This window comes from Prunus mume, linkage group LG4 (genome assembly GCF_029339155.1).
Source record: "Prunus mume cultivar Tortuosa linkage group LG4, ASM2933915v1, whole genome shotgun sequence".
Lineage (NCBI taxonomy): Eukaryota > Viridiplantae > Streptophyta > Magnoliopsida > Rosales > Rosaceae > Prunus > Prunus mume.
The window spans coordinates 18,846,844-18,873,698 of NC_142701.1; the positions used below are offsets into that span (position 1 = coordinate 18,846,844).

Here is a 26,855-nt window from a genome sequence, read left to right on the forward strand (position 1 = left end):
TGATGTTAACTTGTTAAGTAATATATAATGTGCATTGACTTTAGTAGTATGACAGACGTTTGTGTGTCTTATGCATTTCTAATTAATATAAATGTTCTATTTATTTATTTATCTGGCTTTGGTTTGAGATGTGAGCTTTCAAAATTTTCAAATAGAGTAATCCATGAGAGACCAAAGGCCTGCAACGGTGTTAAAAGACTACATGAAATGGAAAGACGGTTCTTGGCTTTTTTTGACTTTTTTTTTCGAGGACAAGCAAAACGATAGTCTAAACTATAGAATTGAGATTTCTCATACACACACAATTATGATATCGTGGGGATTCGAATCTAAAATCTCTGGTCTGAAAATCAACTCTTTTTCATTAGGCTAGACCTTGTTAGCTGCCTTGTTTTAACAACTAGTTTCCTCAGTTATAACCTATGACGTCCCCTCGATTAAATTAGATGTATGTGTGCAAATCTGTTAGATTAATATATGTAAACATCTGTTTTCTTTATTAAGTACAAATTCAGAAACACCATTTGGCAATGACAAGGGGAATCTTGTATGTGTACTTCATATCAATCTATCGCCAACATGTTTGATTTGGCCCAAGTTTCAAGTTGGCGGTGCGTAAATCCTACTCGTTCAGTGCAGGGTTCGATTTATCTTCATGCTTGACCATTTCACCTGGAGCAAATTCTGCACGATGGTTATATCCAAGTTGATGAGGATATTCGGCAGGGTTGTTTCTGAATATTAACATAATATAAGACAAAATACAACTTTTGTCTATTCTTCATTTATGAAATCATGCTTCACCTGTGAGATATGAGGCATGCATCAAATATGAAGTAGCTAACTCCAAGGGGGAAGTATAAATCAAAGGGGTGGGCTAATATTTTGTTAACCGAAAAAACGAAATTAAATCAAGCCAAGAACGACTAAATTTTTTCAAAAAAAGAACTTAATTGAGTGATGCAAACATGATCTAAACTAGAAAACTATGACTTTTCTTAACTAGCCAGCCAAAAAATTGAAGAACTTGCACACATGGGAGCTGGCGGGGATGGCTAAAATGTCGAAATCTTAAAATTATGTGTTGTCAAAACTATTTGGGACAAAAGTCGCACCGAGAGCTACAGCCTATATGTAGTTTTGCCCTTGGCTAAATCCATATTGGGTGCCTAATCTAATTAGAATGGATATTAAACTAAATTTTATACATAAACTAACAAACCATATAGAACCCTGGTAGTTTCTATTTGGAATGTAGTTGGGTAGACATGCGATCTTGGGAGGAGTGTGGCACTGGCAACCCTATAAGCAATGCTAAGGCATTCCTATAATTTTTTTTTCAAATCCAAAACATCAGATCAAATTCAGGCCATGAAAAAATCTCTCTTATTCAATGAATCGTGCAAACAAATATGTCAAATCTATGAGGTTTTTAACACTAGAATGTGAAAACAAATAAAGTATACTAAAAAATAATGGAAAACTAAGGAGAGCTCGTGTTGAAATTAACTTCACTTGTTCCCGTAGCTAGCTATTTCACACTTGTTAGGCTGAAGCATGCTGCCGCACTCTTGAGATCATTCTGTGACACATGCTCAATAGATTGAGTGGTACCTCTGAACGATGATTCAGCACTGCAAATAAATTTAATTAAGTTTGTTAATCACTACACGGTTGCTAGGACTGGAACCGATGACCTTTCTTAGGGGAGCAATTATTCTGAACTACTACACTAGTTAATATATATAAGATAAATTTGTATATACATATCTAATTAATTAGTATTAATTAAATGTGTGGAGCTAGCACAAATTACCTTGACTCACAGGCTTCTTTGGATTCGATATACGATTGTCGATCATCAGCAATTGTATCAAATGGAATGTCATCGTAATCGTGAGGAACATCCATTTCTTGGTGGATAGGAAAGGCTTGTGAGGAAACCAAATTAGACTGAACAGCCATAAGTTGATCAACATTGTTATCGCTATAATAAGGATGTTGAACCCTAAGAGGTTTTACCACATCATTGTCGTCAATATAAACCGCACTAAGTCCATTTGCAAGATACTCATTAGCCAAAAAGGACATCCCTGCGGCACCGCCACCAGCAGAAGCATACTGATATTGGTGCTGCTGATAAATTGTCAGAGCGGCGGAGGCGTCGTTGTTGGAAGGCATTCCTAGTTGCAATTGCGAGGAAGGACATGATGAGTAATGTGGGGGAGAGGGAGGGATTCGATATTGGCATTGGTCCCTGCAAATTGCGAGATGTGTTCTGACGTAACGAAGCTCCTCGATGGCTTGTTGTAATTGGAAGTTCAATTGGTTTATGATGCCCATGCAGCCAGTGACTGGAAATTTGGCACGCATGTTGGATTCGTATATGATTGATCTCATCGCCTCGTTTTGTTGCTCGGGATGAACTTGCTTTCGGATCTTCATTATGTTGGAGACGCCGTACAAACGGTGTGCGTTTTGGAACATCTTGGGCTGATCGGCCGGGAAGTGGGGAGAGAGAGGGCAATCCTTAGCGCACCGTCGTCTTTGGTATTTGCACGCAGCACAGGCTTGGCTTGTGCCTCCCTTGATCGTCATTGTAGGGTAGAATGTACATTCATCGATGGTTTTGATGATCATCAATCCAGATTGATTCAAGTGTTTGTTTTGTTGAAAATAATGAATATAAGATATTGGTTTGGTTTGATCATCAAAAAGCAGGTTTGATTTGCGATTGATAAGACTGAGTTGGGATTAGAAGACCAAGTAAAATTTGAATGTTTCTCTCTCCAAATGTAGATCTTGTTGAACTGATTTTTGAGTATCTCGGAGTCATATATTTATACACAGTTGCACGGTTAGCTGAAAATCACTTGTATACCCCTCAATCAATTAAAAAAGCTAATTACTAATTAAGCTAATTGGCTTGGGCCTAATGATGTGCCAAAATCAACTAATTAGATGTAACATTGGAATTAGATGAAGTGTGTTTTGTGGACAGAAATCATCACCCATCTTTTAAATTGCCCTTCCCATGGCAGAGAAATTGTTATAATATATGATGTATATTAGTGTAAATAACTCTTTTTTAATATCTTGTTTGTGCCAAAAGAATGACAAAGAAAGTAGACTGTATAAGTTCCACAACAATTAGAAGTCTGAAGATCTAGTTTTCTGTTTTTGTATTCAATTTGAACAAAAATAAGTGAGATAAATATTGGAATTATAATTGAAAATCAAATTTTATGATCATGATAATTATAAATTGAAGATTAAAATGGTCATGCATTTATGTTTAATTTTTAATGTGACAACATAACTCACATCAAGAATAGCTTCAATATTATGGCATGTTTACTTGGAATGGGAAGTAAGGGATTGGAATTGAATCAACTACCCTCTCCGCTTGGTTTTGAGCGAATCAAATTCACATATTTTTTTTAATTTCTTATGTGTTAGTGAAATTGATGATTTTTTGTTATTGAGAGATTATGAGATTGCATTCATAATTCAGCTAAAAAAAGTCACTAGTTATAAAGGGTTATTACAATAACAGAGCAATCTAACATTAAATTAACTGATAAAATTTACTTGGAGAAGCAAAGAATTGAAATTGAATCAACTACCATCCTGATTTTGAGAACGTATTAGTATTGTTTGGGAAGTGGACCTTGTAATCAAACTCGAAGAGGATAAACCCCACATTTAACTTATGCTAGTCCCGTACGAATTAAAAATCTTAACTAGTTCCCTACGAATTAAGAACCACACATTTATATGGTCTTTAATTAGTTCTTACCCAATTAGCCGACATCCATGAGTGAGGGACATGTGCAAAATTCTTAAAATTCTTTACTTTCACGCGTAAGCTTCATTTAAAATTCTTAAAATTTTCATTTCATTTTTTTCTTTTGGTAAATAAAATCATAACCATCCCTTTAAATTCAATTATATACCTCTCCCTCATAGTTTCCTCAAGCACTTTCCTCAACTTCAGGCCGCCTCTGCGTCTTTAATCTCCATTCCCTTGCCATTAATAAACACATCAATCCACCTTAATTTCTAGTTCTTCCATAAGCTCCCGTCGCAGTCGCGACCGCCACCAAAAGACTAGGCATATTGATTCAAGGTACAAATTAATTGCATTTAATTTCAAGCTAGCACAGATATATTAGAAAATATTGATGTTACACCTTTTTTTGTTCAATCATGCATGCATGCATGTTAATATCACATGTAATAATATCGATGGACGTAAAATTAATTCTTGTTGTGTTCAGATCAGTGCATGCATATGTTATGGAGTTTCTGAAGCAAGCCAAGGTGGTACGCTTCCGAAGCCACCATAACAAATACCTCTTGGCCGCTGACGATGAAGTCTCCGTTTGGCAGAACCGCGACGGCACGGTGAAGAACGCAAGGTGGACGGTGGAGTTGATCAGCCAAAATTCGAACACATTACGATTGAAGAGCTGTTTTGGGAAATACTTAACAGCCTTAAGCACGCCATACCTTCTGGGAATCAAAAGCAAGAAGGTATTGCAAACCCTACCGAGGACATTGGATTCAATAGTGGAATGGGAGCCTGTGAGCGTGGCAGAAGGATACAAGGTGAAGCTGAAGACAGCCAACGGGCAATACTTGCGTGCAAATGGCTGTAGCTTACCGCCGTGGAAAGACTCCATCTCGCACGACAATCCTAACTGGAGAAGTACAACGAAAGATTGGATTTTGTGGAATGTGGATGTTGTGGAGATTCGTCTGGATGATCAACAACAAGAAGAACAACAAGAACGACAACGACAACGAGAACAAACAAATATTAATAGTGACCATAACGCTAGGAGTACTGGTGGTGATGATGATCATGATCAAACAGAGCCCGGATCTCCACTGGAGATTGATCTTACATTGCCCAAACAGAATTCAACTTCATCTAAGAAAAAAAATTAGCATGCTTGATGTTGGAATTTGCCACCTTATGATCTCGAGATCTTAATGTAACTCGTAATCGAAAAAAGAAAAAGAAAAGATCTTTGTGTAACTTGGTAACCTGTATTTTGGTCAGACCATATTTTTCTATACAACTGACTCAATTTCTTATTCTATTTAGCAATTTGTTGGCTTTTTGCATTTGTAATGACAAATAAATTAACAAGCGCCCATCGTTTGAACAAATGAATAAATAGTACCATGAAATTAGATAAGATGTAATTGATACGGTGAAGAGATATATTGCAAGTCTTTTAAAAAAATGCACATCACCCAACAAAGCAATGCATGTTATGGTTTATGGGTTTTTAGGTCAAGTGCTAAAAGTATAGAATGTTTCTAAATGTACTGGTTGGTGTATTCGAAACATACAAAGATTTCTCCAAGTATTAAAGCACGTGTAAAATAATTGTTGGGTCAACTTAGTCGTGTGATGGTGTTATTTAGAGAGACACACAAAATAAAAAATAAAAAACAGAAAATATAAATTTGGAATTTGAACTTGGATCACTTCGCCTAATAGATGCCCAACCACCGCTTCTCCAAATCCAGTATTTGCGTTTGTTTTCTGAACGACCTTTTTTGATTTGGAGTTTTCAACCATAAGATAAGACCATCCCTGAGGCTTAATATATCTTCCTCTCATTTATATAGTTTCCTTAATTTCCTCAACCTTTGTCAACCTTTGCCTCTAATTCCTTGCCATTAACAAACAAATCACGCAAGACGCCAATTTGCTTCATATCATTTGCCGTTTTAGTTCAAGGTATACAAATTACATTTCAAAATTTCAGACAAAAAACTAATCACCATTCTTAACTCTTCACAATTAACGTTATACATTTTGTTCAATCCATCGGTTCTCTGTGTTCTGTGCTTAATCATAGTACTTGATCAATCTTATTGTTTTCAGACAAACATGGAGTTGTTCAAAACAGCCAGAGTGGTACGCTTACGAAGCCACCACGACAAATATCTATTAGCAGACGACGATCATGAGTCGGTATGCCAAGATCGGGATGGAACGGTGAGGAATGCGAGATGGACCGTGGAGTTTGTCAAAAATTCAAACACTTTACGTTTCAAAAGCTGTTATGACAAGTATTTGACAGCCGCCAACATGCCATTCAGGCTAGGATTGAGAGGCAAGAAAGTCCTACAAACCCTGCCAAAGAGATTGGATTCTTCTCTGGAATGGGAGCCTATAAGAGAGGGATGTCAGGTCAGGCTCAAGACGCCCTACGGCCAATTCTTGCGGGCAAATGGGGGTGTGCCGCCTTGGAGAAACTCTATCACCCATGATGTCCCTCATAGAACTGCAAGCCAGGACTGGGTTCTGTGGGATATAGATGTTATAGAGTTTCGGCCTGAATCTCCAAACGTCGGCCTGAATCTCCAGAACGTCAGCCTGAATCTCCAGAACATAGATCAGTGGCTCTACCCCCGCCCCCTCCACCACCTGAACTGCTTGCAGAACCTACAGAACCAACATCTCCATCCAAGATTGAGCTTAGGTCGCCGCGAACTTCCAAAGAAGAGGTTTGTTTTGATAGACAAGACGACTCTAATTTTTCCGTGGCTATCAAATTTGATTGTATTTTTTGTGATAAGTTGGATGATTTTGTTGTTTGTTCTTGAATGCAGTCAAGTGAGTCATTCAATCATGGTTCTCCGATGAAAGATGTAGGGAGAATGATCCACTATCATGTGGCTGATGATAAAGGAGATGTCGAGGATTCAGCTGAAGAGTTTTCCATCTCCTTCAAGGGTAGCGAGGTAGAGGGTTTGAAGAAAAAGTTGAAGGAAGAGACTGGGCTAGAGGAAATTGTTGTGTGTTCTCGTAATCCACTGAATGGGAAACTGTATCCCATTCGTTTACATCTTCCTCCAAACAACCATGATATGCATGTTGTTGTGGTTCCCTCTTCATCTGAAGGTTCGTAGTTCTCAAGGTCTTAACAGGTTTTCATGTCTTCATCTTGATGGTCCTAAACATGCTAGATATATCGGTGATTCTACTAAGCTTTTTGAATTGTAATGAAACTATTTTGTACCATATTTACTGATAATGTGATGCATATTATTTCTCAACATATTTAAGTCATCAATAGACCCACATATACAAATCCAAAAACGTTTTTGAAAACGTTTTCATGTCTGAATGTAATAAAACATATACCTTGTTTATTTGTATATCCATGCTGATTTAACAATGGTTGCCTTGTGTCCTTCACCAGCAGGAAGTGACTTGTGACTGGACTGAATTTGCAAAACCTGCGATTCTGCGAACATCAGATGCCCACTTATTCTATACATTCAGTTCCGAATCTGCTTAAATTTGCAAACACAGATAGGAAGCATAGTGGAATAACCATAACTCATCATTCACATCGCTACAGAGGGCAATTAGCAAATCATGCACAAAAGCAAAGGAAATGTCTTTTCCAGATGATAATTCAGTAAATTGGTTCGTGAAAATTTTCAGGGCTAGACCCAATTACTTTGTTCATTTTTTGATATTCTTGATGTGAAACAAATAAGACAAGTCTCATTTAGCACAATTGTATGGTTACTAATGCGAGGTTGAAGTTTATAATTGAGATCAGTAAGTAGAACTATGTGAAACCAATCCATCTATAATCTCATTAAAACTATAACATATAATTCATGGAGTTGATTTACATTAGGAAATCGGGACGGTGCTATTAAATCCAGTAGTGTTTCCATGATCAGATGAAGAAATTTAAGCAGATTTACCATCGCACCAGTCTCTTTTGCAGGTGGTGACCAAAAGCACTTAGTGATCGAAGACTGAGAGTCCATCATCCTGCAAAGATAAATCTTTAAATTATAATTATCTTCCGGGAATACTTGTCATCTCAATGCTTGTGATTAAAGGGTTAATAATATGAAATAAGGTATATAGGATCGGTTATAGGAAAGAATTCTACGTTAACCATGCATCTTCCTTCAGACATTGCCCAGTAGCAGGTGAAGTCTATGCAAAACCAGCTTGATAAGAACATTTGAGCAGCCATGGGCAATGAGAAGTCATAACCCTTGAGGATCCAGAACTGTTAAGTATGCAAACCATTCAACATAATCTAGAAAGGGTCCTGAATTGAGTCAGCACATATTAGGTCCAGCATTGCGCATATCCATGCTTGATGTGAATGTGATACGTCTCCTGAGACAAACTCATTAACCTTCCCATCCACCTCTATCATACTGCATCCTGGTGTCTTCTTGATTCCACTTTCACTGATCATCTTCCGTATCCTGATTGCATCTTCACTTCTCCGTGCACCCAAATAAATGTTTGATAACTGAACATAAGCACCGACTTCCTCTCCCCTGACATCATTTTCTAGCTGTAGAAGTTCTTTAACAGCAAGCTCTGCAAGATCCACATTATTATGGATTCGGCACCCACTCAGTAAAGCACCCCAGACAGAAGCAAGTGGCTTCATGGGCATTCTTCTGATAAGCTTAAGTGCTTCATTTAACTGACCTGCCTTACAGAGCAAGTCTATAACACAGCTATAATGCTCATGTTTGGGCACAATCTCGTATTGAGTTTTCATGTTGTCTAATAGAAGCTTACCTTTCTCCAGGAGACCTGCATGAGTACAAGCCATTAGCACTGCAAGAAGGACGACCCCATCAGGCCTTAGACCATCATCCATTTGCATTCTCTCCAAGCTATGAATTGCATTAGTTGCATATCCATGTGCTGCAAACCCCCCAATCATAGCTGCCCATGAGACCACATTCCTTTTTGGCATTCCCTCAAAGGCTTCCACAGCCAAATCTATACAACCACACTTGGCATACATATCAACAAGCGCAGTCCCGATAAACACATCTGACTTCAACCCTGTCCTCTTTTTAACATACTCATGAATCCACTTCCCCTGCCGAAGAGCCCCCAAATGAGCACAAGCCGTGAGCCCAGTAGCTACACAGAAGTTATCAGGCTCAAACCCAGTTACCAACATATCCCGGAAAACCTTCAAAGCCTCAGAAGCCAAACCACACCTAACATACCCATTCATAAGAACATTCCACTGTATAACATCTCTCTCAGGAATTTCATCAAACACCTTCTTGGAATCATCCAAAACCTTGCACTCGGCATAAAGTCTAACAAGGGCTGTCTGAACATGAGCATCCACTAAAAACAACCCATTTTTAACAACCCAATTGTGAATTTGCCTGCCCGAAACTAGCCAAGAGCAATTTGCGCAAGCCAAGATGACAAAGTTGAAAGTATAATTATCGGGTCCCAAGCTGCTCTGTTTCAACATGAGAAGGAAATAATGCACAGCCAAATGAGGCTGAGAACTGCGAGAGTAGGCTCTGATGAGGGTATTGTACATGTAAGAATTTGGGGTCTGGATTTGGTTGAACAGAAGAGACGCATAAGCGAGGTCACCAGAGTTCGATAGCGCGCAGAAGGCGATGAGCTTGCTGATGGCGTAGTTGTTGAGGTGGAGGCCATAGGTGATGAAGATGGCGTGGGTGGCTTTGAGTTTGCGCATGTTGCTGCAGCCTTGTGCTAAAGACATGCATCGCTTCCATGCTTGTATGCTACTGTTGCAGAGGAACCGGCTCATATACGTATATACGTCTGTGTGCATGTATTGAAGCCGTTGGGGGAAGAATTGAAAACCAAGAGAGGGATAGGAGTTCGACCAAAAAAGAGAGGGATAGCAACGACACGTCGTTCTATAAGACTCCTGCCACGTCATAATCACACACCTTACCGTTTTTGCTTTATCCGCAGCGACGGTGCAAGCAAATGGCATCGTAAATCGAACAGACAGGAAGGAGCGCCTATGAGCTTCACCTTGGCGCGCTTCGTCCTCCTTCACTCCAGGGTCTGCTCAGAAGCTGCAACTACCACCAAAAACAATGGCGGTCTTATTTCAACCCTGAATAAAAGAAAATTTACTTCGACTGCGATCCCCAGAGCTCAAAATAAGGTAGCATGATAATAATTTTTTCATCTATCTTTGTTTCTAAGACGCAATTTTTTATCTTCATGTTCTTTAGAAGATTTTGAACTTATTTGTTTGAGTTGTTTGATGGGTAGACAACTGAAGAGCTACTGGTGGTAGTTGGGGGCGGAGCAGCTGGGGTTTATGGAGCAATTAGAGCTAAAACTCTGGCTCCTAATCTCAATGTAGTGGTCATTGAGAAAGGAAAGCCTCTATCCAAGGTAAGTCTCTTTTCACAAGTTTTTAATTTTTATTATTATTTTTTTCACTGCAAAAATCAGAGATTATTAAGCCAAGTTGGTTTATTATCCATTTGTTATTGGCAGGTAAAAATTTCTGGAGGAGGCCGATGCAATGTGACAAATGGGCATTGTGTTGATAATAAGGTAGTAAATACATGGGGTTAAATTGAAATTAGAACATCTTGCATGCATACATTTTGGTTTTGTTCAGAATGATGATTTTGGTCGTAGATGTTGGCAGAAAATTACCCTAGGGGTCATAAAGAATTGAGAGGATCATTCTTCAATGTGCATGGGCCAGTTGATACCATGTCCTGGTTTTCTGAACATGGGGTTAGGCTGAAGGTTGGTACCAAGATACATGTCAGTTTCTTTGAAAATGTGTTTATTGTGCATGTTTAATTTGTTCTCTGCTGACCGTAGATTGAGGACGATGGAAGGGTATTTCCTGTCAGCAACAGTTCGTCTACAATAATTGATTGTCTCATGTCTGAATCGACACGACTGGGAGGTATGTTTGTCCACTGATGGAATGATGCTGCTATTTGATCACTTAAGTCTGTTCCTTTGTGTATTAACCCTTATAGGGCTCTTGTTGAAGAGCTACATCTAAGATGGCTTTTATTTGGCAAGAAGTTATTTTCAGTAATCACCAAGTATGTTGTCATTTCATAGACAACTAGTCCTCTCTACTCCTTTCTCGGTCTTATAATATTTATTTAACATCCAAATCAGGATGCTTGAGTGGCAGAGTTCTAACATTATGACTTGCAAGTTGTTTGTGCTGAAATTTGTTCCTCAACCAGTTTCTCTGCAGACTGGAAAAGCTGTGATAACTGCATCTCCTACTGCTGGAGGGAAATTTCTTCTAGGGATTGAAAAGCGTACCTTCAGTTCCCCTGAATATGTTGAAGCTGATTATCTTTTGATTGCCAGCGGTAATAGCAAGCAGGTTGTGATAGATCCTTATTCCTTTGCGTTGTCATGTTGATGGATTGAGTTTGTTGAAATGTCTTTGTTCTTGTGACAGGGTTACAGTCTTGCATCTCAGCTTGGTCATTCAATTGTAGATCCAGTACCAAGCTTATTTACTTTCAAGATTGAGGATCCACGGCTGGCAGATTTGTCAGGGGTAATTTTCTTTCATAATGATCAAAATCCTTTGCTTACTGCGTATCAAATTATTAACCATCATTGTCTTATATTTGCTTATGAAACATGTGTACTTGAGAGAAACAAGCTTGTGTATGGTTCTTAACCCTTTTTATTTATGTATCACGTTCAGATTACATTCCCTAAAGTTAAGGCAACACTGAAAATAGAGAATTCCCGAAGGAATATACCACAGCTTACGCAGGCATGTTTTATTTGTTGCCATCATTTAGATTTTCAATAATTCATGTGCCATATTGAAAATATTTGGAACTGTAGGTTGGACCTGTGTTGGTCACGCACTGGGGATTCAGTGGGCCTGCAATTCTTCGGTTATCTGCTTGGGGTGCCTGTGTTTTATCCAGTTCAGGATACAAAGGAAAGGAGATTTCTTCTTTTGTTATTTTATTTTTCCGGCCACATCTTTTCATTACCTTCGAAATATTGTTTTTTTCTCAACTTGGTAGCATCTGGATGCAGGGACTCTTATTGTAGACTTCACACCTGATGTGCATATAGAAGATCTGAAGTCAATCCTCACCCAACACAAAAATCGGTTTGCGGTAGTCCTTGGTCTTAACTCTTGTTGCTTCCTTGGTGAACTTGTAGATTTCTATTTAATCAAATGTCATGGTCAAAGTGAAACTAGTTTCTTTATGAGTAACGATGGGGCTAGGTTGGTTTATAATTGAGCACACCCAACTCTGTATCTGGGTTTTGAATAAGAAGGTGGACTTACAAATACTTGGTTCGGAAGAAGTTGGTGTGAACCAGTAATGACATAATGCCTTGAGACCGAACTTCCGAAATTTGGAAACAATCTTATCAACTGAAGACGTATGCCCATTTTTATATATTCACTTATGTTAGGACTGTGACACAATACACTTAATTTTATTCTGAATCCCACTTACATTATACTCTTGCAATTTGTTGTGCTTGAATTGACAATTCTCTTGCTTTTGCCTATACCCCTGCAGAAGCAAAAACTGTCCAATTCATATCCTTCAGAATTTGGCCTTGTGAAGAGATTTTGGATATATATATTGGGTCGCCAGGTTTGATTTTTGTTCCAAGCTTAAACATGATATGTTGCACTCTTAAAGAGAAATTAGCCTCATATATATTTTTTTTCTTTCAATATTCATGTGTAGGGTTTACTTGGTGATACCTTGTGGGCTTCCATTTCAAAGAACTCATTAATTTCTCTTGCACATATGTTAAAGCATTGTAACTTTTATGTTACAGGAAAGGTTGGTTTTGGTAAACCTGCTCTGCACCCCCCGAGTTTTTTCTTTTAAGACAAATCTTTTGCACCTTATTGAAATTTGTGCTTCTTTTCATGGTGAAGAGTCAATATAAGGATGAATTTGTCACTGCTGGTGGTGTTCCACTCTCTGAGGTCTCTCTCTCTCTCTCTCTCTCTCTCTCTCTCTCTCACACACACACACACACACACATTCATTAGAAGTGTAATTGTGTTTCTTGCTTTTGTGAAGATATCGATGAATACAATGGAAAGCAAAATCCAGTCACATCTATTCTTTGCTGGAGAGGTAGTGTGCATGGGAAATACTTGTGTTGTTCATTGGAAAAAAATAAAAAACAGTCCATACTTGCACCCGTGCATGCGCATACAGGCACATGGTGTCCTACTTATGGTGCTGAAAAGTAAATATCTGTTTTCAGGTACTGAACGTTGATGGGATAACTGGTGGTTTCAATTTTCAGGTAAAAGACCTCTCATGTAAAAGAAATGACAAATTATAACCATTTAACAGGTTGTTAATACTATAACTGTAGTATGTTTGAATATTAACTTAAATTTTCAGAGGGCTTCTTGTAAAGTCACTGCATGCAAAGTCTGGCAGTAAGAAATAAATTGTTGGTGTTGAAAATATTGCCTTGCTCAAGATTTGGGTTTTCATGGTCAAACATTCAACTCCTAAGAACCATTGGTGGAGATTTTCCCATCTAATATCTTGTCGTCCATCATCAAAGTGGACTTTGACCTTGTCCTTGATAATCTTGACAGGTTTAAGCATTATTTTGTTCTGCCCAAATCAAAGGATGGCCAATGCAATTTTTTTCTTCATTCTAAAATCGAAATTGCAACTGGCATAATGTAATAGTCAAAGGGATAAAATTCATGATTAATGGTCTAGCTCCCCATCTCATGTTAGATTTTGAAAATGTTCTACCATGCCATTTATAATCATATGTTAGTTCAAAATCATCACTCTGTTCTCCTTGGGCTGTTTTTGCTGCAGAACGCTTGGTCTGGCGGATACATTGCAGGAACTAGTATTGGCAAACAAGCGGTTGGTGCTTAAGTTATCTATGCGAGGGACGTTTGTTGAACAAACTTGCTATGGTCCAGATGAAGAGGCTGCCGCTGATGGCTATGAAAGACCGACAGTACAGTACTAAACGTGAAAACCCCCTTGTTTTCTTTACCTAAACAGTTTTGTTTGTCAGTCTGAGTCACGACCAAATACGTTTGCTTTCAAGAAACGAACAAATACATCTGCGTCGTCTTAAAAACTATTTTTGTGAGTGCGGCATGCATTCACAGAATCACAAGAGTTTTTTATTTGATCTTCTTATCTGGATGTGATTTCATGTTTCTGAAAGGTGCACTAGGCTGAATGTGGAGTTCGGGGCGATAAATGATAATTAAAATCTTAATCAGCTGCCTTTTTCTGTATTTATTTTATACAAATGATAATATAAATTAATGAAATTTATCAGGAGATTCGAACTTAGTGCAAGAGAGCGGGTTCACTTCCCTAACCAACCGCACTAACTCGTTTATCAATATTACTAATTCTTAATTTAGCTGTGAATGCTCTTGTGCTTAATTAATCTGTTGTCGACCAATACCAGGGGCGACGGCGTGGTCCCCACTACTACCGCTGCAGCCTGAGTCTTCCCAGCCAGGCCCTTGGATTAGACGGAGGATCTTTCCTTTCCTTGACGTCTGGAAATTGCACCACGTTGCACTTTGACTTTGTTTAATAGTAATTCAATAATAGCATGCTTATGAATTTTCAAAGCGTTGACGCCAAGTCGACCTAGCTGTCCAATAAACGATTGTCACATCGTACATGAAAAATAAAATTGCGGGTCCAAGTTTTGCAATGCAAACCATCGAAAATGCCATATGTGCACAAATTAAAGTTGGGCCACAAGGCCCACCACAACTAAACACATGCAAATTAAAATTGGAACTTATTCGAATTTATAAATAAATTCCGCGGATATACTTAAAGAACAATCAAGTTTAATTATTAATGAATTAGTCGGAAGAATAAAAAAGAGGGTATGTAGAATATGGCCAGAATCCAGTGGATTTTGGTCAGACGATCTGGAACGTTGTCCTCCAATCAAATCAAATTATTATTTTATTATTAGGTACTCAACAAAACCAACACACCAAAGCACTAGTCAAATTAATAAATACTTTTTATTTTTATTTTTTATAGTATTAGTTTAGGTGCAAAAGGAAAAGGAAAGAAAAAAAAAGCTTATTAATAAAGTAAAAGAAATGGACCACATCCAAAGACCAAAGCCAGAGCTGATAGTCCCAGCTCGGTGAAGGGAGGGATGGGACTGGAGAGTGGAGGAGTTGGACAGCAACCACTTTGCATTTGGAAAAATCCAAAAAATCACATGAGATATACCTTTCCACGTCCTAGTCCTTCCTTTTTGCTGTATATTCCAGAATCCAAAGAATGTTTATCTCCAAATCCAAACACATCCCATACAATTTTTTTTCATTTTTTCATTTTTTTCATTTTTATCTGTTCCGAAATCTCTACTCCACTGGCTCTTAAAAGCACCTCAGCTTTTCTCTCCGCTATTTCCCGTGACTCGCCCGAGTTGGAGTCGGCGCTCCGAGTTTCCGTGGCCAGCTGACCCTTGCCTAACTGCCTATGTGGTAATCTTTAACACTCGCACAGTCACATCACATGCATTAATATATACACACACGCGCACACACGCATATATATAAATAGAATGGCGGTGAGTCTCTGATGAGCTTCTTTGATGTTTTACTTTGGATTTGAGGCAGAACCAGTGAAAGAGCTTGGCGAGCGAGCGAGAGAAAGTGATAGAGAGAGATGAAGGAGGAACAAGAAAGAGAAATGGGAGAGAAGATAAAGATTGGTGTTTGTGTGATGGAAAAGAAGGTGAAATGCGGCTCCGAGGTTCTTCTTTTCCTTTTTGCTCATTTTTGTACACACTTAGAAACCAGAGATGCAAATAAGTTGAACAATGTATGTATGCAATGAGCCTCTTCCTTTTCTGTAGGTGTTCTCAGCGCCGATGGGAGAGATTCTCGAAAGGCTACAAGCATTTGGTGAATTTGAGGTACTGCTTTTGTTTTCATTCAATTTGCGTCTCAAATTTGTTCTTGTTGCGAGTTGGATCTAATCATAAATTTTTTCACGTTGTAATGTTTTAGTGTTGCTCATCATTTTTTTACGCAAATATATACGCAGTGCCAGTTTTTCTGCTATATCTCATACATGTCTTGTTGCGAATCTTCTGGTAGATCTCACATTTTGGGGACAAGGTCATTCTTGAAGATCCGATTGAAAGGTATCTGTTTTCCTTAACTGTTATGTGTTTTTGTGACAGTATGAAATGTTTGTTTGTTTATGAGCCTGTGATTGCGGCATGAATAGTTATTGCTGACAGATTCTGGTGTCATCAACTTGGTGATTATTTCAATACATAAATTTTAGGTGACTAATTTGTTACCCCGTTACTGTATTTTACAGCTGGCCAATTTGTGACTGCTTGATTGCTTTTCATTCCTCCGGCTATCCTCTGGAAAAGGCTGAGGCATATGCTGCTTTAAGGAAGTAAGCTATGTTGTTCTTCATGTACAGATTCTATGAAATGCAACCGTCATATGTATGTGTGTGTGTGTACTGTGAAACTCACAAGTCTATTCAGTTCGGTTTTGGAACCTTTTCACTGCATTAAAAGGGTCTCTTCACATACTTTTCCCTTGTTCTTTGAATTCATGGAGGGCTTTTTCCTTTTTTTTTTTAGTCTTATCTGTAAGGAAAAGTAGTTTATTTATCTAAGTATCTGTTCTTTTTATCCAGACCTTTTCTAGTAAATGAGTTGGAGCAGCAACACCTTCTCCATGACCGTAGGAAGGTGTATGAGGTATGCTTATGAATTTCTTCTTGATAGAGAATTACTATGTCAAAAGTGGACGAGTCTTCATGCACGAACTTAATGTTTTTTTTCTTGTTCTTTGTTAATATATTTTGTTTATAGAAATAGAATGTCAATAACTAATGAATAACTTCGGTGGATTCAAGCATCTTGAAATGCATGGAGTCCCTGTTCCCAGATATGCCCTTGTAAATAGAGAAGTACCATATCAGGAGCTGGACTATTTTATTGAGGAAGAAGATTTTGTTGAGGTTCATGGTCATCGTTTCTGGAAGCCATTTGTGGAGAAGCCTGTTGAAGGTCAGCTTATTTCTAAATATATGAATAAGTTGTTCTATTGATTTTTTGTCATCACATATTGGCTTCTGTTTGAACCTTGTTTTTTGCTAAATCCTTAAACCTAGTCACTACTCACAGAGAGAATGTCAGGAGTATCCATTATTATTGTTGTTTTTTCATAACTTTTATCTTGCACCTGATAGTGACTCTTTTCTTTTGCTTCTATGAAGGGGATGATCACAGTATAATGATATATTATCCAAGTTCGGCAGGTGGAGGAATGAAGGAATTGTTTAGGAAGGTGAGCTTTTAACTGCCTATTGTATGATATGCTCAAAAGAGAGTTTTGTCTGTATTCACGAATGTGTTGATACAAAAAGTATTTGAAACCAAGGTGATTTCATCTATGAGAAAGGTTAGGGAAGTCTTGGTTGATGGATAGTCTTTTTTGCCTCTTGCTACCCAAACCAAACTTACTCACTTTGTGGTCAGATTGAGTTTTGGGGTAATTTTGACCATAAAAAAGGAAATCTGGATTTAAGGAGGTTTGGATAAATCAGCTTTACTATTTATTAGTCATTAGTCATAACATGACTACCAAATAAAATATGGGCATTTATACTATCATCCTACCGATATGTGAATGTGGCTAGCAACGTATCAAGTCTGAGACTACTGTATTTATGAGTTCTTAGAATTTATATGTTCATTATCCGTGATTGATATGTTTTCATTTTCTGATTTCAGGTTGGTAACCGCTCTAGTGAGTTCCATCCAGAGGTTAGAAGAGTGAGACGTGAAGGCTCTTATATATACGAAGAATTCATGCCAACTGGAGGAACAGATGTCAAGGTTGGATGCTTTGTGTTTGAGATCTTTCATAGTTTCTAAGTTGACATGAAAATGAGGTTAAATGCTCTCATTAATCTAACATATCGTTAACATTTCAAGTTTCATGTCATCATATTTACTGACAGCATGGAATGGAGTTTTCTTATGCACTGTTAATAGAGACTGCTCATACAATTCTCCCTGTGCATAATCGCTGTTTGAGACCATTATTTTGTCCTAACTTGGTTGTATACTCAGACACTTAAATGGTTCATTTTCATAAGTAATTGTTTCCTCTTCTCCTTAAATAATACAGGTGTATACAGTGGGCCCTGAATATGCGCATGCTGAGGCAAGGAAGTCTCCTGTTGTTGATGGTGTTGTCATGAGAAATCCTGATGGCAAGGAAGTAAGTACTGCATGTAAGATAGTATGGTTGATCTTCCTCTTGTTCTTTGGATTCTTTTCTATGTCTCTATCTCTTTATCTCTCTCTCTCTGTATAATATGAATTCTTTGATTTCCAATTTCTTGTAATCTTTTTAAATCTTTTATTATGAAATGATCTATGACACCAGGCACATTTTTTCACTTGAATTGATTTGGAATACCAATGTTGATAGTTTTTCTGTTTACATATTTAGAATGAAAATAGTTAAAATGCCTGGTTCAATCAGTGATGTGATGACCAATCCCTTAACAGATAGCATGCTGCAAGCAGGAAATACTGGGGGTGAAATGATACATTGCTATTGCTGAATGGGGGTTGAAAGAGTGATGTTTGCTTGTTAATTCATTTGGCAGGTGAGGTATCCTGTTTTACTGACACCTACCGAGAAGCAAATGGCAAGGGACGTCTGCATTGCATTTAGGCAAGCGGTATGTAATTTAACTGTAGTATTAAATAGCCTGGAATCACAAGGCTAATTACTAGTTGCAGTAAATGTTTTGATGTTGCATTAATACTCTCGCTTGTGCCACTAGACAAGTTTGCCTGCTGATACTGATAGTTGAATTAATCTTACATGTATTGGGATATGTTTGTTTTATTTGTTCCTTTTTCAAAACTGTCTGACAAAAAAAAAAAAAAAAAAAGGGAAGAAGAAGAAGAAGAAATTCTGCTGCAGTCAACTTTTTCCTTAATTGAGTAGACTCTAGAGTTAATGACTTAAATTACCTTCCAGCCTCATGTGAGTTGGTTTCCTAGATGCAATAGAACCTGTTTATGTTGTTGTTCTAGTGTATGTTCTGCATTAGTGAGGATTAACTATTTTTAACTAATTTTACTTTGGGTTCATTTTTCAATTCTTCTACTTGTTTGCAGGTTTGTGGGTTTGATCTTTTGCGCTGTGAGGGACGTTCCTATGTTTGTGACGTGAATGGATGGAGTTTCGTAAAAAACTCTTACAAGTAATGGTCGCTACTTCCTTCCTAATTATTTGATTAATCATGAAAGTTCTCTAAAGCTGGTTTTTCTGTCTGGTTTCCAATTTCATAAGTGCATGTTCACTTTTGTCACAAATGATTAATGTTACTTTGCAATACAGGTATTACGATGATGCTGCTTGTGTGCTCAGGAAGATATTTTTAGATGCTAAGGCTCCTCATCTTTCTTCTGCAATTCCACCAACGTTACCATGGAAGGTCAATGAACCAAGCCAACCCTCTGAGGGACTAACTCGTCAAGGAAGTGGAATTATTGGAACATTTGGGCAGTCTGAGGAGCTACGCTGTGTTATTGCCATCATTCGGCAGTATGTTTATTTCTCTCAGCTTTTTACTTCTTGTCTCTTCTTGTAGTTGAATTGCTTATTTTCTCTTCGTGTCTCTGTTTTTCTTTGGCCAGTGGTGATAGAACTCCCAAACAGAAGGTAAAGCTGAAGGTTACTGAGGAGAAGCTCCTGAACTTGATGCTAAAGTACAACGGGGGACGACCTAGATCCGAGGTGATTGATTTCTATTTTTAGACCTTTTTTTGTATTATGTTCAACATTTTGTATAAACTGACCATTGTATTGGTTCTCATTTTACAGACAAAACTGAAAAGTGCTATCCAATTGCAAGATTTGTTGGACGCCACACGAATGCTTGTACCTCGTACTAGGTATCTATTGTAACATTAAAACTTTTTCATTATCTTAGTTAATAAATAATGGTTGATGTATGTCATTCATATGAAACCCACCTTCTACCCCTTTTCCCATTCTTTGAAATTCATGTTTGAAGTCATTACAGGAAACACTAATTCTAATTGCTACCTAGTTCTTATATCATGATACTGGTGAGGGTTCTGAATTAATGAGGACTCTTTACATTGTCTAGACCAGGTCGAGAAAGTGATAGTGAGGCAGAAGACATTGAACATGCTGAAAAGCTTCGTCAAGTTAAAGCAGTGCTCGAGGAGGTTATCTAGTTTACTTTTAATTTTTTATTTAGTGATTAAAAATATTCAGTTATAATAATCTTGTTACTCTTTCCCTTTATTTCATCAAGAATCGAATTCACCTTTTGGGCTTTAGGGGTTCATGAGTGATAGTGTATTTTTTAAAATGAGTTTCTTACTTATCTGCCTCTGTTACGTGGCTCATTGTGTCATGCAATTGTCAACAGAAATTGAAACGTTTTGTAGCCCAACTCTTTCATTACTTCCACCAACTATACGGGAACTGCTCACTTTTTTGTACTTAACATTCTTTTCATAGTAAATCAATCTATGTTGATTTATGTAAGATTACCTATAACGTATGAGTTGTCCGAAATTGGGCTGAATATATTTCCTAAATTAAGCCAGTAGTGCTGGATCAATGCCAATAAAGATTGACTAGTTGCAAAAATGCCTCGATTCAAGGATGCACACACACATTTATATTTTCTTTGACTTCGGATTGGCATAATTCGTCTAATTATTTTGATACTGTTATACTGCCTTATGGTTATAATCATGTGCTGTTTTCATGCATATGTTTATCAAGGGGGGACATTTCTCCGGCATTTATAGAAAGGTTCAACTAAAGCCACTAAAGTGGGTTAAAGTGGCAAAAAGTAATGGTGAAGGTGAGGAAGAACGCCCAGTTGAAGCTTTAATGGTTCTTAAATATGGGGGTGTCCTTACACATGCTGGCAGAAAGCAGGTATTGATTTATTTTTGTATCATTCATTGTGCTCCTGGGTTGCAATTTGTATTTCCATGTATGATCAATTCTCCAACAGTTAGTATAAGAAGTCATTCTTTATAACACATGTACGAAACCTTTTTGTTCCAAAAAAACATATTATTATATTTCATTTTTCCGATGTTTACTCTTTTCTCATCTTTCACATGTTTGCAGGCTGAGGAACTGGGTAGATATTTTCGGAATAATATGTATCCAGGTTATTATTTTCATTTTATTTTGTAATATGTACCTGTTTAGTGGGAACATATATGTCAAAGATTTTGTTTCCCCTTTATTCTTTCCTTCCAATTTTTTTTTGCAAGGAAGACGGAGAGTTTATTACGATCAGCTAGTTTTTTATTAGAATATTGTTGACTGATTAGAAGTTGGATAATAGCTTTCTACTTTGGGTACTTCTTCTCATAATGAACTTTTACACAATTGCAGGTGAAGGTACCGGCCTTCTTCGCCTCCATAGCACCTATCGTCATGATCTTAAAATCTACAGCTCTGATGAGGGCCGTGTGCAGGTATAGCCTCATTAGTGCTCACAATTATCTTGTTTTCATATTGTGCTCCCTTTTCCTTCCTATCTTGTTTATTTTCTAATTAAGTGGAGTAAATTTCCTAAATTTATGACCATTGACCCTTGAGTTTGTCACCATCGATGAGTTACTTTATTTACAAGGTATTTGTTTACAGATGTCTGCAGCTGCATTTGCCAAAGGCCTACTTGATCTAGAAGGGCAGCTAACACCAATCCTGGTCTGTAGCTTTTTCACATAATTGTGACTGCTTTTGGAAGCTGAGTTTGTGTGACTGAATTTATTCTCTATCTTAAGGTTTCCCTGGTTAGCAAGGACTCCTCTATGTTGGATGGACTTGACAATGCAAGTGTTGAGATGGAAGAAGCAAAGGTTTGTCTTACATTTTCACAAGTTAGGAGGACAGGGGAATTGGATAGCCAATGATTGAGAATGCTTCTTTAACAATAATGTCATGAAAGTGATCATGTGATTCTTGACACATAGTTGAGAGGGCTTCTCTTTTTCGCATAATGCATTTGCAGGCTAGGTTGAATGAAATTATTACTTCTGGTGCAAAGACGGTTCATAACAATGCAACATCTCCTTGGATGGCTGATGGAAGTGGACTGCCTTCAAATGCTTCTGAACTTCTACCCAAATTGGTAAATGCATTCTGTTTGCTTATCTACAAGTTGTATTGCTCCTGATATCAAGTATAGTATTCTTCATTTTTCTGAAGCATGTCAATTTCAAATGTTGGAAAATATTGGCTAGTGATTTTGAGGCTCAAATTCTTGACTGGAGGGGACACCCAAAGACTTTTAGTTTGTCATCTTGTATAAGACTAAAAAACATTGAATTTTTCATATTCTCAAAGAGTTGAACAGTGAGAGTAGATTGCGATTGTGATTGCCTGATCAATTTGATGGAGTCATGTTAAGTGCCTTGGCTGCAGACATAACTTTCATTTGACACCTATGATAATGATACTCATCATGTTGTAGCCTCATGTTGGATTCTCAAAACTTTTGTCGCTCCACTCCACAGGGTGAAAAGTCCAGTTGATGCAGTTGTTAGTGCCTGAGATATTATGTGCAATTCTATGTCCTTTTGCTTATTCTAACAGGCAGATTGCTGCAGTTCTGTTTCAAAGCGATCCAAATCATCCTTAACACTACCATCACCTTGTTTTTCCTTAATGTTTCTTATCTAATGAATAGGTAAAATTAACTAAGAAGGTCACTGAACAAGTAAGACTGCTAGCCAAGGATGAAGATGAGGAACTTACAAAGACAAGCTCATATGATGTGATACTTCCTTATGACCAAGCAAAGGCCCTTGGTAAGATTAACATCGATGTTGATCGTATTGCTGCTGGGTTACCATGTGGCAGTGAAGGATTCCTTTTGATGTATGCTCGTTGGAGAAAGCTTGTAAGGGACTTGTACAACGAACGAAAAGAGTAAGTGCTACCATCTGCTTTTATTTTATTTTAATTTGGTTGTTGTCTCTGGTGTAGATTGCTGTGGTTGTATCTATTAAAATTCTTTGCCCACAAGCCAGTGCAAAGGACTTTTTGAAGATATGAAATCTCTTTGGGGCATCAATCTTAAGATTTTGATATATTAACTTTTGGGTTCTTTTTAAATTTATCTTACCTAGTATTTTATGCAAAAATTTAGTTGTGGCTCATAAAGATGCGACTGCTGAGAATAAGATTCTAGTTGTTAAGTATTACAGTGTAACATTGATAGACTCACGGTTTTGTTGACACTGGATTTTCTGGCAGACGATTCGACATAACACAAATCCCAGATGTTTATGACTCATGCAAGTAAGTTCAATTTTCTTCTCTTTTATATAATGTACCAAATATGTTCCATTAGCTACTACTCGTGTGATTATATTTCTACATAGTTGTCGGCTCATGTGAGACTTTGCAATTATCATATTGTATATAGCATGAGAATGCCATATTAATGATGTTGTTCTGGACTGTTTTTTTTTTTTTGAACATATCTGGACATGTTAGTACATGCATGAATTTTGTGGGCATAGTATTCTCAAACTAGCTTAGTAAATACAGAAGGACTATGTAATGTAGCAGAATGCAAGGAAAATTTGTTTAGCTTTCTATTAACTTAAGCTAAGCACTTTGAATTCTATATCTATCTTATGCTGCATCCCCACATAAATTAAGTTAAAAATCGAGCTTACCGGTTTATCAAAAGTTCACAACCCAAAGTTTATCTCTGGATGCCAATGGTCTTATAAAAGTCCAGAGTTATTTTTGCTGAAGGTGGCTGATTTGTTATCACTTGACAGATATGATCTTCTGCACAATGCACATCTTAATCTTGAAGGTCTGGATGAACTCTTTAAAGTTGCTCAGGTACAGAAATAATCAAGACACTAGTATGTTTTTATTACATAGCAAAGTGTGTCTGCTGGACTCTTCATCATTCTGTTCTTGAGCCTCATGCCTTAGAGCTTTAAAGAGATTGTTCTCCTTTTCAAATGAAAGCCTCAGAAGTTTACATGAGCAAATATTTCAGTATAAGCTTTTAGGAAATCAGTCTCTTGCGTATTTAATCATTTCTCCTTGGTAGGCATGCCAAATGTTAGTTCAGGTGGGTTCATCATCACAATTAGACTGAGTCTTCCGTGGTATTGTAATTGCAGTTACTTGCAGATGGAGTCATCCCAAATGAGTATGGCATTAACCCAACACAGAAGCTCAAGATTGGTTCAAAGGTAGCCTTCCTGTCAGCATTCTCCTTTCATATTACTCTTTATGTTAAGAGAATCTGGAATCACAGTAATAGACAGATTAGGCGCATTATTGGCTCCTTAGGACTTTATGAAGCCACTCGATGGTCATGTGACTGCAAAAAAGAACCAATCTATGCATTGGCCTTAGTTTCTCGTTGGTCAACTGCTTCTTGTACATTGATCTTTTTCCAACATATTCATTCCACATTGTATCTTTACTCCCTGTTGATATGCTATATTCTTTTCTTTTTCATTCAGATTGCTCGTCGTTTGCTGGGTAAGATAATGATTGATCTGAGGAATACTCGTGAAGAAGCCATCAGTGTAGCTGAACCAAAGAGTAATCAGGACGAAACGTCGAAGTTGACCAATTCTGAAAAGGAAGATAAAGAGTACCATCCAAAACTTCATGTTAAGAATGATGACAGAAAATCTAGCGCAACTGACATATCAAAGCTTTACATTAAGAACGAAGATACGAGAAGATCTAGTACGACAAGTGAGATATCAATCGATCAGGATGACGATGATGATAAAGAGACCCAATATCGTTTGGATCCAAAGTAATATAAGAGACCATCACCCCACCACCCCCTCTTCCTTTTTGTTGTTGACTATTCTATAAACCGAAGTATCTACTCAAGATTGATAATTTATCTTTACTTTCTCAGGTACGCCAACGTCAGAACACCTGAACGCCATGTGCGGACACGCCTTTACTTTACATCAGTGAGTATATATTTTTCTGTGCAGTTTTATATTTGAACTGAGTTCATGTAAATTAATTTAGATTTTGGAATGACAGGAATCTCATATCCACTCTCTCATGAATGTTCTCCGTTACTGTAACCTGGACGAATCTCTTCAAGGAGAAGATGGCCTCGTTTGTTATAGTGCTTTGGAGCGTTTATTCAAAACTAAGGAGCTTGACTACATGAGTTATATAGTGCTGAGGATGTTCGAGAATACAGCGGTGAGTAAATAGGTTTTGGAGGGTAGGTATTTCTACGTGGTTATTTTAGTTTGTGTCAGAGTCAATTCTCAGAGCTAGTGTTAAAAGACAAGCTTGCAAATGTTACTGGTCAAATCAGCCACTCCTTTTCATGTTTTGTTAATTAGTTTTTGTTTTTTGGTGTAGAAAACGCTGAGACCAATATATTTTTAAACTGAATGAAATTGCAGGTAGCTCTTGAAGACCCAAAAAAATTTCGCTTGGAAATGACCTTTAGCCGTGGTGCAGATCTATCACCATTGGAGGTAATACATTCTGAATTATAGAAAACAATTGGTACTGAATGAATGAAGGGAGAGAACAGGAATATCAATAAAGTAGACAAAATTGGTTATTGAGGAATGAAATCTACCATGTAAGTTGTTTTTGCCTGTCCAACAAAATAAGCTGTGTTTTCTCTTTTGCTTGGCAGAACAATGACAGTAAGGCTGCTTCATTGCGTCAAGAGCACACACTACCAGTTATGGGTCCAGAGAGGCTGCAAGAAGCAGGATCATATCTGACATTGGATAAAATGGAGAAAATGATACGCTCATTTGCTATGCCAGCGGAAGATTTTCCTCCACCATCAACTCCAGCAGGATTTTCAGGTTATTTCTCAAAAAGTGCAGCAGTGCTTGAGCGCCTGGTAAATCTTTGGCCTTTTCATAAGCACGCTAATTCTAACGGAAAGTAGCAAGTACCTTCCCCAGCCACCCGTTTTGTTTTCCTTGTTTTTAAACATTCTTTGGTTGTTTTCACCATGATATACACTGAACTTTGGTTGGTTGAAGTTGAACAACCGATGTCAATTTTGAGAACTTTCAGAGAAATTTTGGAAGATCGACAATTGAGAGCCACTGATAAATGTTGTTGAAGGTAACCATGTTAGTCAGAAATTGAGAGCGCCTGCAACAAGAATATGAAAAAGTTCATTGGAATGTCTGCGAAGATTTCCTACTATTGAAAAGGCAGTCTATAGCACATGTATTTTCTTTGTATACCAAATTCCGTCCTAATTTGCAAAAAACTTTTCAAATAAGACAAAATAAGCAAGGGAAAGTTTGCTAATACGAAAAATATATAAAGTCGTTTTCTACCCCGCTTTCCGATATGAAAAAGACGGGCAGTTTTTATTGTTCTGCTTTAAACTAATTCGTTCAATTTTATATCATCTTGTAATTTATCACTTCAGTTTAGGCAGTGTTATTACTTTAGCAGCGTTACCACAACCGCCTACCAATGACTCCCAATCGCCTCTCTCCCTCCATGTCCGCCTCTCGTGAGGCCCTCCTCCTCCGTCTCCCTCCTGTTAAAGCTCGAGCAAAATGAGAAAGAAGAAGAATTTCTGTAATGAATTGCTCCCTCCTGTTAAAGCTCGAGCAAAATGAGAAAGAAGAAGAAGAATTTCTGTAATGAATTGCTCCCTCCTGTTAAAGCTCGAGCAAAATGAGAAAGAAGAAGAAGAATTTCTGTAATGAATTGCTCTGTATTGCGTTGATATTTGAAATCAATAACAAACCAAAAAAAAAGTTCATCTAGTTGATCGTTATGCTTTTACCACTCTCATTGGGGCATGGTTTTTGAGTGGGGTCTACAATTTGTCCAGGTTGCAATCATCGGATGGCAATTCTCAATTAAATTTGGCATGTTTCTATTCTAAATCTTGCCTTTTGATATACGGAGTGCGTTGTATTTCATTGGTATTCTGTAGTTGGT

General features: G+C 37.6%; 6 protein-coding genes across 20 annotated transcripts; 4 read left to right on the forward strand and 2 right to left on the reverse strand.

Annotated features, from left to right (window-relative positions):
- Window positions 1-476: 476 nt before the first annotated feature.
- On the reverse strand, window positions 477-2,789 carry LOC103330208 (LOB domain-containing protein 27-like). Its single transcript, XM_008232753.3, has 3 exons — window positions 1,817-2,789; window positions 1,511-1,634; window positions 477-684 (listed from the first exon to the last, which is right to left on the reverse strand). The coding sequence occupies exons 1-2, from the start codon at window positions 2,638-2,640 to the stop codon at window positions 1,532-1,534; spliced, it is 927 nt and encodes a 308-aa protein (XP_008230975.2). The 5' UTR covers window positions 2,641-2,789; the 3' UTR covers window positions 477-684; window positions 1,511-1,531.
- Window positions 2,790-3,794: 1,005 nt separating this feature from the next.
- LOC107880953 (uncharacterized) lies at window positions 3,795-5,291 on the forward strand. Its single transcript, XM_016793636.2, has 2 exons — window positions 3,795-4,129; window positions 4,281-5,291. Exon 2 carries the CDS (start codon window positions 4,300-4,302, stop codon window positions 4,951-4,953), a length of 654 nt encoding a protein of 217 aa, XP_016649122.2. The 5' UTR covers window positions 3,795-4,129; window positions 4,281-4,299; the 3' UTR covers window positions 4,954-5,291.
- A 123-nt stretch (window positions 5,292-5,414) lies between these two features.
- On the forward strand, window positions 5,415-7,588 carry LOC103330209 (actin cross-linking protein, putative (DUF569)). Its single transcript, XM_089050772.1, is given in 5 exon segments — window positions 5,415-5,758; window positions 5,906-6,371; window positions 6,374-6,531; window positions 6,637-6,928; window positions 7,230-7,588. Coding segments are annotated over 4 exon segments (927 nt in total). The 5' UTR covers window positions 5,415-5,758; window positions 5,906-5,911; the 3' UTR covers window positions 7,247-7,588.
- On the reverse strand, window positions 5,781-9,632 carry LOC103329959 (Tetratricopeptide repeat (TPR)-like superfamily protein). 7 transcript variants are annotated; one of them, XM_089050766.1, is made up of 3 exons: window positions 7,758-9,632; window positions 7,172-7,266; window positions 5,781-6,980 (listed from the first exon to the last, which is right to left on the reverse strand). In XM_089050766.1, the coding sequence occupies exon 1, from the start codon at window positions 9,630-9,632 to the stop codon at window positions 8,097-8,099; it is 1,536 nt and encodes a 511-aa protein (XP_088906892.1). In that variant the 3' UTR covers window positions 5,781-6,980; window positions 7,172-7,266; window positions 7,758-8,096. The 7 variants fall into 7 exon arrangements, with proteins under 7 accessions (XP_088906892.1, XP_016648854.2, XP_088906895.1 ...); XM_016793368.2 differs by having other exon boundaries at window positions 7,750-9,632; XM_089050769.1 differs by lacking the exon at window positions 5,781-6,980 and having other exon boundaries at window positions 7,051-7,266; window positions 7,758-7,819; window positions 7,950-9,632.
- A 54-nt stretch (window positions 9,633-9,686) lies between these two features.
- On the forward strand, window positions 9,687-13,990 carry LOC103329960 (FAD/NAD(P)-binding oxidoreductase family protein). Of its 3 annotated transcripts, XM_089050770.1 has the most exons (16): window positions 9,742-9,977; window positions 10,088-10,213; window positions 10,319-10,378; window positions 10,466-10,579; window positions 10,658-10,745; window positions 11,041-11,186; window positions 11,265-11,366; window positions 11,520-11,591; window positions 11,666-11,763; window positions 11,865-11,949; window positions 12,367-12,444; window positions 12,541-12,639; window positions 12,738-12,788; window positions 12,886-12,942; window positions 13,076-13,117; window positions 13,657-13,990. In XM_089050770.1, the coding sequence occupies exons 1-16, from the start codon at window positions 9,831-9,833 to the stop codon at window positions 13,717-13,719; spliced, it is 1,428 nt and encodes a 475-aa protein (XP_088906896.1). In that variant the 5' UTR covers window positions 9,742-9,830; the 3' UTR covers window positions 13,720-13,990. The 3 variants fall into 3 exon arrangements, 2 of the variants coding, with proteins under 2 accessions (XP_088906897.1, XP_088906896.1); XM_089050771.1 differs by lacking the exon at window positions 12,886-12,942 and having other exon boundaries at window positions 9,687-9,977; XR_016126217.1 differs by lacking the exons at window positions 12,738-12,788; window positions 12,886-12,942; window positions 13,076-13,117; window positions 13,657-13,990 and having other exon boundaries at window positions 9,687-9,977; window positions 11,865-12,223; window positions 12,541-12,604.
- Window positions 13,991-14,953: 963 nt separating this feature from the next.
- Window positions 14,954-25,996, forward strand: LOC103329961 (inositol hexakisphosphate and diphosphoinositol-pentakisphosphate kinase VIP1). 7 transcript variants are annotated; one of them, XM_008232495.3, is made up of 31 exons: window positions 14,954-15,326; window positions 15,462-15,597; window positions 15,701-15,760; window positions 15,945-15,991; window positions 16,174-16,257; window positions 16,507-16,570; window positions 16,729-16,882; window positions 17,092-17,162; window positions 17,609-17,713; window positions 18,009-18,101; window positions 18,496-18,570; window positions 19,016-19,101; window positions 19,239-19,445; window positions 19,538-19,637; window positions 19,725-19,795; window positions 20,014-20,095; window positions 20,664-20,822; window positions 21,021-21,063; window positions 21,294-21,376; window positions 21,549-21,611; window positions 21,689-21,763; window positions 21,916-22,035; window positions 22,594-22,835; window positions 23,163-23,207; window positions 23,699-23,765; window positions 24,056-24,127; window positions 24,404-24,708; window positions 24,817-24,874; window positions 24,951-25,118; window positions 25,328-25,402; window positions 25,570-25,996. In XM_008232495.3, exons 2-31 carry the CDS (start codon window positions 15,511-15,513, stop codon window positions 25,831-25,833), a joined length of 3,225 nt encoding a protein of 1,074 aa, XP_008230717.1. In that variant the 5' UTR covers window positions 14,954-15,326; window positions 15,462-15,510; the 3' UTR covers window positions 25,834-25,996. The 7 variants fall into 7 exon arrangements, 6 of the variants coding, with proteins under 6 accessions (XP_008230717.1, XP_088906283.1, XP_088906282.1 ...); XR_016126029.1 differs by having other exon boundaries at window positions 14,960-15,326; window positions 24,936-25,118; XM_089050156.1 differs by having other exon boundaries at window positions 15,102-15,326; window positions 15,892-15,991.
- The last annotated feature ends 859 nt before the right edge of the window (window positions 25,997-26,855 follow it).